General features: G+C 47.7%; 1 protein-coding gene across 1 annotated transcript in view; it reads right to left on the bottom strand.

Annotated features, from left to right (window-relative positions):
* OPLAH (5-oxoprolinase, ATP-hydrolysing) overlaps nt 1-11,200 on the bottom strand; it is a 57,427-nt gene that overhangs the window by 16,534 nt on the left and 29,693 nt on the right. Inside the window, 7 exon segments of the mRNA XM_067467202.1 lie at nt 564-724; nt 2,212-2,363; nt 2,467-2,579; nt 5,917-6,055; nt 6,167-6,304; nt 7,986-8,156; nt 9,757-9,869. Coding sequence (XP_067323303.1) covers nt 564-724; nt 2,212-2,363; nt 2,467-2,579; nt 5,917-6,055; nt 6,167-6,304; nt 7,986-8,156; nt 9,757-9,869 — 987 coding nt within the window.

An 11,200-nucleotide genomic window follows, 5' to 3' on the forward strand; every position in this document is an offset into this window, starting at 1 on the left:
TGGATGGGTGTTCTAATTTCTTGATCATTGATTATTAGTGTAGCTTCTTGTTTTGTGTAAATGGCTTCTTCCGCATTTCTGAATTTGTGTCCTATAACCAATACTTTTAATAATAATTTTGAATAGTTCCAATTAATTTTGTCAAAGGCTTTTTCGGCATCGAAAAATGCAGTATACCATCTGGGCCTGGTGCCTTATTATTTTTCAATTTAGAAATTGCATTGTCGATTTCGAACATTGTCATGGGGCCATTCAGTATTTCTCTTTGGGTGTCAGTTAATTTTGTTAGGTTTAGATTGCAAAGGAGTTTCATTATTTTATTTTTTTAAAAATACCCAAAGGCCAGTTTCCATTTTCTAGTGAACTCTTCATTATTTGCTCCCCGTAAGCCCTTGGAGAGCTTTGCCATTTGAATATACTGGGCTAATTTTCTTCTCCAACCACCAAGCATGGAAGAAAGTGCCTTTTTGCATTTTGCATCTCCACCCTCTTCCCCAAAAAGTTTTAGTGTTTTCAGCCATTAATTCAGGAGTTACATAACTTCTTTTAGAACAGTTCCCTACCTGGAACTGGACGGTCTCCTGCATGGCGCCCAGGTGGACTGGGATGTGGGGGGCGTTGGAAACCAGGCCCCCGTCCGGCCCAAAGAGTGCGCAAGAGAAGTCCAGGCGCTCCTTGATGTTGGTGGAGATGGCCGTGCGCTGGAGGACCCGCCCCATCTGCTCTGGAGAGGAAGGAACCAAAGGGCCTTCATTAGGATCCATGGGAGGCACACCGTTGGCGATGGTGATCTCTCGTGCCTTGATGAGCCTAATCTATATTTATTAAGACACAAGACTCTTCCAGAGTTGCAAAATTCTGGAGCTTTAGATTCATTCAAGGCAAACCTTATCCCTTTTTGTGTTTTGCACTTCCACAATTCCTAAAAGCCAGGAGGTTGTTAGGAATTGTGGGAGCTGAAATCGAAAACACTCAGAGGGCCAAAGTTTGCCCATTACCTGCGTTAGAAGTTCTGGGATGGACCTCGTAGCAGTCAATTTGATGCTTTTGTATAACTTGTATCTTTTATATACTGTCTTCTGTGTATAAACTGTTTTTATATCTATTAAAATGTAACTTGATGGTAGCCAAACTGAGATGGAGCCAGGATGGAAGACGTCTATCATTAATTTACAACTTTGGGACGACATCAGCAGAATATTCCTATAAAAGACTCGATCTAATCATGCTCAAAGTGTGCCCAACCAGCTGTCAAATCTGTTGAGGTCACTTTGAATTCTGATTCTGTCCTCTGAAATCTTTGCTCTCTCTCCTAATTTGGTGTCATCTGCAAACTTGATAATGATGTATTACAGTGTGAAGATGAGGAAACGTCCTGTCTATCTATATAATAAAAGTCAGTGTTTGTATGCGGAGGGAGGACAGTGTATGTGGCAGCTTTCTGATTGGCTCCCACTTTCACAGGCCACTATGACCAGCATGGGTGACGGACCTGGATCAAACTTGGCACACATAACCCCCATGACCCCCTTTACATCCTGGTGAGGTTTGGGGGAGGATGGACAAAGGTTGATGGGATTTGTAGTACTTTCAAACCCATAGGTTCCCATGGATCACTTTGGCCCCCAACAAAGACCGATAAAGACCAAACTTGGCACACAGAGCCCCCATGACCCATTCTACATCCTACTTCAGTTTGGAGGAGGGCAGACCATGGATGATGGGACTTGAAGTACCTCCACTCACTTCCCGAGACCGCTGCGACCCTTATGCAATGACCCTTCAAGACCAAACTTGGCACACATAACCCCCATGACCCCCTTTATGTCCTGGTGAGGTTTGGGGGAGGACGGACCATGGATGATGGGACTTGAAGTACCTTCACTCACTTCCCGAGACCGCTGCAACCCTCATCCAATGACTGATCAAGACTAGACTTGGCACACAGAGCCCCCATCACCCACTCTACATCCGGGTGCTGTTTGGAGGTGGATGAACCATGGACGATGGGACTCACAGTACCTTCACTAACTTCCTGAGAGCACTTCGAGTCACATAAATGACTGAGAAAGACCAACCTTGGCACACAATGCCTTTCTCAAATTACCTGGGCAGCGCCGGGTCCCCAAGCTAGTTTTTAAATAAGGGTCACTGAACCAACCAATGCATAGAGAGACCCCCCCCCCACATACACCCGACTCCTGATCTCACCTGCAATACTCATGAAGCGGTGGGAGAAGATGGAGAGTTGGATGGGGTCCACCTGAGGCCCCACTGCCCGCTGGGCCCCAGAGCCCACCTCAATGCAGATGTCCCCACAGCGAGTGATGGAAGCCCTGCAGCCGGGCTCCACCAGGATGGTGCTGAAGGAGGGACAAAAGAAGGTCAAGAAGGGGTCAAAGGGGACACTTCACCCCTGTCCTCTGGACCCCCCCCCCTTACCCCCTTACAGTCCCTGCTCCTCACCTGTTCTTGTCGATGAGGAGGCTGGGCCCCGGGACAGAGTGGCCCCAGGTGAGTCCCTCCAGCAGGTAGACCCCCGTCTCCAGGTAGCCCCCCTCGAAGTAGCAGCGAGTCACCTGCGGTGGAAGTTTGTGTAGAGTTAAAAACAGAGGTAAGAAAGAGAGCGACCTATAGTAAATTTTGTGCACAGAAATACTAACCTACTCACAAACAGATGGATTCAATTGCCATTCTAAGATAAAGTTTGACAATGAACCAAACTGGAAAAGAGAGTGAAAAGAAATAAATTAACAGGAACAATCCAGAAGAACTTTTAAGAAGGAAAAAGGAGAAGAGAAGAAATACGGAACAAGACAGAAAACATAAGAAGGAAGTTCAGGAAGGGAAGACTATTAGTGGGTTGTTGTAGGTTTTTTTGGGCTATATGGCCATGTTCTAGAGGCATTTTCTCCTGACGTTTCGCCTGCATCTATGGCAAGCACCCTCAGAGGTAGTGAGGTCTGTCGGAACTAGGAAAAAGGGTTTATATATCTGTGGAATGACCAGGGTGGGACGAAGGACTCTTGTCTGCTGGAGCTAGGTGTGAATGTTTCAACTGGCCACCTTGACTAGCATTTGATGGCCTGACAAGTTTCTGGTGTGTTCGTGCCTGGGGGAATCTTTTGTTGAGAGGTGATTAACTGTTCCTGATTGTTTCCTCTCTGTTGTTTTGCTGTTGTAATTATAGAGGGTTTTTTTTTAATACTGGTGGCCAGATTTTGTTCATTTTCATGGTTTCCTCCTTTCTGTTGAAATTGTCCACCTGCTTCTTGTGGATTTCAGTGGCTTCTCTGTGTAGTCTGACATGGTGGTTGTGAGAGTGGTCCAGAATTTCTGTGTTCTCAAATAAAATGCTGTGTCCAGGTTGGTTCCTCAGGTGCTCTGCTACGGCTGACTTCTCTGGTTGAAGTAGTCTGCAGTGTCCTTCGTGTTCCTTCATCCATCTGAACATGAGGAAGAACTTCCTGATTGTGAGAGCCGTTCAGCAGTGGAACTCTCTGCCCTGGAGTGTGGTGGAGGCTCCTTCTTTGGAAGCTTTTAAACAGAGACTGGATGGCCACCTGTCAGGGGTGATTTGAATGCAATATTCCTGCTTCTTGGCAGAATGGGGTTGGACTGGATGGCCCATGAGGTCTCTTCCAACTCTTTGATTCTATGATTCTATGATTCATGTTTGGGCATTGCTGCGTTTGGTGGTCTCTATGTAGACAATCAGCAATCTCAAGCTAAATACCAACGACAAACTGATCAGCTTCGATGTGGTATCTCTATTTACCATGGTCCCGGTAGCAGACACCATGGCACTAATCAACCAGAGGTTCCCAGAAGACATCACGGCGCTGTTTCACCATCGGCTCACCACCATCTACTTTCAGTGGGACAATGGGTTCTACAAACAGAAAGATGGAGTAGCTATGGGGAGCCCTCTCAGCCCGGTCATAGCTCATTTCTACATGGAACACTTTGAAAAGCAAGCCCTGGAGACAGCAACCAAAAAGCCCACGATATGGTTCAGATATGTGGATGACACCTTCACCCTTTGGAGCCATGGAGAAGAAGAACTCAACAGGTTCCTGGACCATCTCAACAGCATCCACCCAAACATATGGTTCAGATATGTGGATGACACCTTCACCATTTGGAGCCATGGAGAAGAAGAACTCAACAGGTTCCTGGACCATCTCAACAGCATCCACCCAAACATATGGTTCAGATATGTGGATGACACCTTCACCCTTTGGAGCCATGGAGAAGAAGAACTCAACAGGTTCCTGGACCATCTCAACAGCATCCACCCAAACATATGGTTCAGATATGTGGATGACACCTTCACCATTTGGAGCCATGGAGAAGAAGAACTCAACAGGTTCCTGGACCATCTCAACAGCATCCACCCAAACATATGGTTCAGATATGTGGATGACACCTTCACCCTTTGGAGCCATGGAGAAGAAGAACTCAACAGGTTCCTGGACCATCTCAACAGCATCCACCCAAACATATGGTTCAGATATGTGGATGACACCTTTACCATTTGGAGCCATGGAGAAGAAGAACTCAACAGGTTCCTGGACCATCTCAACAGCATCCACCCAAACATATGGTTCAGATATGTGGATGACACCTTTACCATTTGGAGCCATGGAGAAGAAGAACTCAACAGGTTCCTGGACCATCTCAACAGCATCCACCCAAACATCCAGTTCACCATGGAAAAAGAAAATGAAGGAAGTCTGCCTTTTCTAGATGTCCTAGTCATCCGCAAACCAGATCAACAATTGGGTCACACCGTCTACAGAAAACCCACACACACAGATAGATATCTACAAAAGAACTCCAACCATCACCCAAGTCAAAAAAGAAGCCCCATTAAAGCCTTGGCAGACCGTGCAAAAAGAATCTGCGAAGCCCACCTCCTCCAAGATGAGCTGAACCACCTCAACTAGGCTCTCCAGGCCAATGGAGACTCCACCTCAGACATCAGAAGACAACCGAAAACAAGCCACGAGAGTCAAGACCAAGATCCACCCAGAGGAAAAGGGTTCTTGCTTGTCATATTGTCAGGGCTCTACCTTATTTAGGTAGAGATGAACCAAACTCCCAGTTTTATCAAACGGATTAATTAAAACAGCACTTACTTGCTGGCTGTTTTAATAGACCAATACATAAAACATAAAGATAGCACACAGCCACAGAATAAACAAAAACTGATAGCAAAAACAACTCCATAGTCAAAAGGGTCCAGTCCAGTGGTCAAACGCCAAGAGTTCAATAACAGAGTCCAGGGATCAAGAGTCTACGCTGTAGTCAAAAGCCAGTCCAAGGTTCCAATATTACAGGAGACAGGTCAGGATACCGAAAATCCAACAGACTTTGGGGGGGGGGGGAAACCAGCAGCATCCACCACCAAAATACAACAAATACTTTTCTCCCAAAGATCAGTTCCAAGGTTAGCTCCTTATATCCAGAAACACCCAGCTGCAACTCATCTCTTGCATACTTCCACCCTTAATTGCTTTCACCCATGAACTCTTGCTTATAGGTTACTCAACCCTTTAGAACTAATACTCATATTAACCCTTCCATCACCAAGCACCATCAACTGCAGAACATATGACATTGCCAGACATCAAGGGAACCACTGACCGCATAGGGAAGCTGATGAGGAAACACAACATACAAACAGACAATCCCACCACTTACCCCCTTACCCAATCCCTACCAACTGAAACTAACTGGACTCCTCTGGATGCACAGAGACTCACACTGGTTTTTCAGCTGTTGCATCACACTTCTGACTCACGTTCAGCTTGCTGTCTCCTGAGACTCCTAGATCCCTTTCGCATGGCCTGTTTACAAGTGTCAGGCAGGATATTCAATGAATCAGTGTATGCCTCAATGGGAGATCCCTACTGTTTCCATGCGGGGTGGTCCTTTGCTGGCCGGCACAGGCTCCTCCTGCCCCAGTCCAGAACTGGCGGTGCCCCGGACCCTGATGTCATCCACCAAAATGGCCCGGTTGGGAATGGTGAAGCCGAATTCCTGCTGGTACCTGGTGGACACACAGAGCAGGACAAGCGGGGTTGTGTTGCTTCCGTCATGCAAGTCCCCAGGAAGGGGGTCAAGGTTGGGGGGGGGTGGAGTGGCCATGCCTCAGACCCACCTGGCAGCAAAGGCGGCCCCGAAGTCCCCCCGTTGGCAGGACCCCGGAGTGGGTGGGTGGCCCCTGGCGGAGCACATGAGGGCACAGTCGGTCCGCTCGTAGCGCAGGTGCAGGAAGGCCTCTGTGCCGATCTGGGACCTGGGGTGGGAGGAAATTATTGATTATTGGTGGCGTTATTGGCCAGGAAAATCATTCCAATGGCATGTGCCAGATAGAATTAGTAACAGAGGGGTTGAATTACTCAGGGCATGTCCAGATGACATGTCCAGCCAGACGGATGCAATATTCGGAGGTGTCACCACAGATAAGCGACAACAATGGAAGGAAAGAGGAACTTTTCTTTAGTCTTGCAAAGTGCAATTGAGACACCCTCTGTCGTCAGCACACATACACACACACACACAAGTCTGAACCTGTTGTTCAACAGTGCAACTTTGAAAAAAAAGTATTTGATTTTAAAAAGACTTTCCTTCAGGTGGGCTGACAAAGTGAAAAGATGATGGGGGGGGGGGGGGCAGCAAGAAATTAATATCCAACCAGGTTTAAGATTTCTGGGTGTAGCTATGTTGTTGTCAGGAGTTAATTTCTGACGGCATGAAGACATCACAAATTCCCTCCGTGACATCCTGACTGAACCAATTCTCTCTGTGACATTCTGAAGGCAGCAGAGGGTGCTGGAAACCATGTTATGGAACTTGTGAAGCAACAAGTTCTAATAAGGAAACTGAGAAGAGGGGGGAGATGGGCAGGAAAAGTGTATAAGAGGAAGGGGTGGTGGGGAAAAAGTCAGTAGTGTCTTTCTTTGCTGCAGAGATACAAGCAATATATCCATTTCAAGGCAAAAACGGCTTGTGAGTGGTTATTTAATATTGCTACTTAGTGTATTGTCGAAGGCTTTCATGGCCGGAATCACTCAGTTCTTGTGGGTTTTTTCGGGCTATATGGCCATGTTCTAGAGGCATTTCTCCTGACGTTTCGCCTGCATCTATGGCAAGCATCCTCAGAGGTCCTCATTGCTATTTAGATCCTCATTGCTATTTAGATCCTACAGTCTGACAGCTGTGGAATTAATGCAATTTGCAATGGCTCAATGATATGGCATACTGGGAGCTATAATTCTAAAAGTTCTTTAGCCTTCTCTGCCAAAGAGTGCCGGTGCATTGCATTGTACACTTCTTGAAATGAAATAAGAATGATGCATTAATTATTATCCACTCCTGAGATCTGCCGCTAACTCCATTATTTATTATCTATTTATTTACCTTAATAATATACCGCTGTTCTCAGCCCGAAGGCGACTCACAGCGGTTCACAACAAATACAAACAGCAAAAATTCAGTGCTACAGTATAAAAACAGTTAACAACCTAACACATCACACTATTAATAAACAATTACTACAATACCCATTCACTGTCGTCTCGTCGTCAAAAACATTTTCCAGATTCGTCATCCATTGTTCCATTCCAGTGTTCATTAACCAATCATTGCACTAGTTATTCGAACGCCTGCTCAAACAGCCAGGTCTTCACTTTTTTGCGGAATACCATTAGAGATGGTGCTAGTCTAATGTCCGTAGGAAGGGCGTTCCACAGCCGAGGAGCCACCACCGAGAAGGCCCTATCTCTCGTCCCCGCCAGCCGTCATCTCACCTTGCTCTGGTCTCTGGTATTTTCAGCCCCCTTTGCACTCTCAAAGTCTGCTGTAGGTAGTCCCTCTGCAGAGATGGACTGCTTGGTGTCAGTTCTGCCCTCCCTCCCTTACTTGTGCCTGACTGGCACGGTGTCCCTGGAACGGCCACTTTCCCTCTTGGGACCCACCTGGCAAAGCCCTGAGCCTCCAGTTCCTTGAGGCAGGCCTCCTCCAAGGCAGCGATCCGCTGGTCCAGCTGGTCAAAGGACTTGGGGGTGTAGGCAAGAGCGCAGGGCTCCTGGGCCTCGTGGACCACGTCCGCCAGCGCCAGGCCATACGCCGAGAGGATCCCGCTGTACCTGCAGGAAGGGGGGGGGGACGAGGATGGAGAAGCACCCACGCTTGGACATGTGGAGCATTGAGGGATGGAGGAAACTACGTGGTGCTTCAAGGAGGCAGGGATTTTGTCCAAACCAAAGTGGCCAAAGAGCCCCTCCCCAGAAGCCCCCGCCTTGCTCCCTACAGAACACAGCGACCACAGGAAGGGACTGAGTCTTCTCCAGCTGTCCCTCAACTTACCCTTCTCCTGCTGGTCCTCCTGTTTTCTAGAGACCCACCCCTGTTTTGGACCCATTAGCCCCTCACCTAGTGTCAATTTCAAGGAGCAAACCCTCCCTCCTTCCCTGGTGCTCCAAGGGCAGGGTGGCCCTAGGTTCAACACGTGCTTGCCCCATCCATGTTCAACATCTGCACAAATGACCAGCCACTGCCAGAAGGGACAGAGAGCTTCATCTATGCTGATGATCGTGCCATCACCGCTCAAGCAGGGAGCTTTGAGATGGTTGAATAGAAGCTTTCCGAAGCTCTAGGTGCTCTTACTGCCTATGACAGAGAAAACCAGCTGATCCCCAACCCATCCAAAACACAGACTTGTGCTTTTCATCTCAAGAACAGAGAAGCATCCCAAGCTCTGAGGATGACCTGGGAAGGAATCCCACTGGAGCATTGCAGCGCACCCAAATCCCTGGGAGTCACTCTGGACCGTGCTCTGACCTACAAGAAGCACTGCCTGAACATCAAGCAAAAAGTGGGCGCTACAAACAATAGCATACGAAAGCTGACTGGCACAACCTGGGGATCACAACCAGATACAGTGAAGACATCCGCCCTTGTGCTATGCTACTCTGCTGCTGAGTACGCATGCCCAGTATGGAACACATCTCACCACACTAAAACAGTGGATGTGGCTCTTAATGAGACATGCCGCATTATCACGGGGTGTCTGCACCCTACACCACTGGAGAAATTACACTGCTTAGCTGGTATTGCACCACCTGACATCCGCCGGGAAGTAGCAGCCAATAGTGAAAGGACCAAGGCAGAGACATCTCCAGCTCATCCCTTGTTTGGGTATCAGCCAGCACGTCAACGACTTAAATCAAGACATAGTTTTCTTAGATCTACAGTGACACTCGCTGGAACACCTCAGCAAGCGAGAGTCCAAAAGTGGCAGGCCCAAACCCAGAACCTCAATCCGTGGGTGATACCAGATGAGAGACTCCCTGCTGGGCACACAGAAAACTGGGCGACTTGGAAGGCACTGAACAGACTGCGCTCTGGCACCACAAGATGCAGAGCCAACCTCAAGAAATGGGGCCACAAAGTGGAATCCACGACATGCGAGTGTGGAGAAGAACAAACCACTGACCACCTGCTGCGATGCAACCTGAGCCCTGCCACATGATGCACCATGGAGGACCTCCTTGCAGCAACACCAGAGGCACTCCAAGGGGCCAGAGACTGGTCAAAGGACATCTAACCAACTACCAAACTCACAAACTTTGTGTTTTGTCTGTTTGTTTGCTTTGTTCTGTTAGAAATGTAATATAATTTGACTGGTTGTCCTGACACAACAAATAAATAAGGGTGGGTCCCCTCGTCAATGCGCACAACACCTACTTGTGGATGAAGACCTTGCTCATGCCCAGCGCCCGGGCAATGGCACAAGCGTGCTGTCCCCCCGCTCCGCCAAAGCAAGCCAGCACGTGCCGAGACGTGTCATGGCCCCGGGCCTAAAGAGGAGGAGGAGGAGAAAAGAAGACAATGAGAAGGAAGGACAGAGGGAAGGAAGTATTGGGTTTCATCATTGGACTGTACAAGTCTCTAGTGTCATCAAGTTTCCAGTCCTCAATGAGCAGCTAGCTGTCTCTCCTGTAAACGAAGTGACCTTCGTAGAAACTGGGAAACATTTCTGTCTCTAACTATCTGTTCTCTTCGGTCCTCATTAAAAACCCCAGGTGGAGAGATATCACGGCTAGTGATATCACGGCTAACTTCCAAAACATTTTCCTCCAGCTGTTGAGTTTCATTTTCATCCCCGCTGACCTCTGCATCAACAACAGATTCCACACTGTCAGGGTCAGGGAGAGCTTGCTCAGTTGGAAAAACTATCAGAGAATCCGGTTCACACAGATCAGGATCAGGCTGAACCCCAACACCATGCATGTTTCCCAAAATGGCTTTGTGCTGGTACAGCTGTACCAGGAGCTCCAACTTCATTTCTTCCTATTGAGTGTTTGCATGCATTCCAAGGTTCCATGCATTTTGCAAAAGGTGACTTCCCTTGGTTTGCAGTCATAGGGCTAGCCACCTGTCTATCATTTTTAAGTTTTGATTCCACCCCTTTTTCCCGGGCTCTGGGAGGGAAAGGGAACCATTTTTAGTTCAGTCTTATAGTGGAAAGCTTAGCTACAGGACGTGGATCAGCTCCATCTGTAGACAAGCTTCATTTCTCACAGCATCCGGGGAAACAACAGCTCCACATCTTTCGTGGAAAAGATCCAAAAGAACTCCATCTGGAGAATCTACAAAGCCTTGGCTGGTAGGTCTACTCGGGTAACCAGAAGCAATTGGAGCCGGGAGTAGAGCCCAAACTAGCAAGCATAGAAAGTAGATTGCCTGGGAGGGGTTAAAAAAGGGTTTCCTTGTTAAAGAAAAGAAACAGTTCACGAAGCCAGTTACCTGTCCATTTGGGCAAGTTAAGAAGCATTTGTTTGACTTGTTGAAGATCTGAGAAGTGTTTGTTTAAATTGTGGAAGATCTAAGCAATAATAAAGGACTTTGTTAAAATTTTCAAGCATCTAAAGACCTTTGTATAGGAAAATCCTTAAGGCCTCTCAGCCAAGGCAACCTGGCTTCCTGCAGGGCACAAAGAGCCCAGCGCGTGACAGCACAGGCTTTGTCTCTCCTTCTGCTGCTGGCCTCTGTCTCCTCCCCACCTTTGATGATATAAGAATGGACTTCTGTGAGGGATCTTCCTCTTTAAGTTTTATTGCCCTGGGCTGACCATGTAATCTCCACCATTGTTCTCTTCTGCCTTTTCTTCCTTCCCATGAGGACGCAT

The sequence above is a fragment of the Anolis sagrei genome, chromosome 4 (assembly GCF_037176765.1).
Source record: "Anolis sagrei isolate rAnoSag1 chromosome 4, rAnoSag1.mat, whole genome shotgun sequence".
In the NCBI taxonomy this organism is placed as follows: Eukaryota; Metazoa; Chordata; class Lepidosauria; order Squamata; family Dactyloidae; genus Anolis; species Anolis sagrei.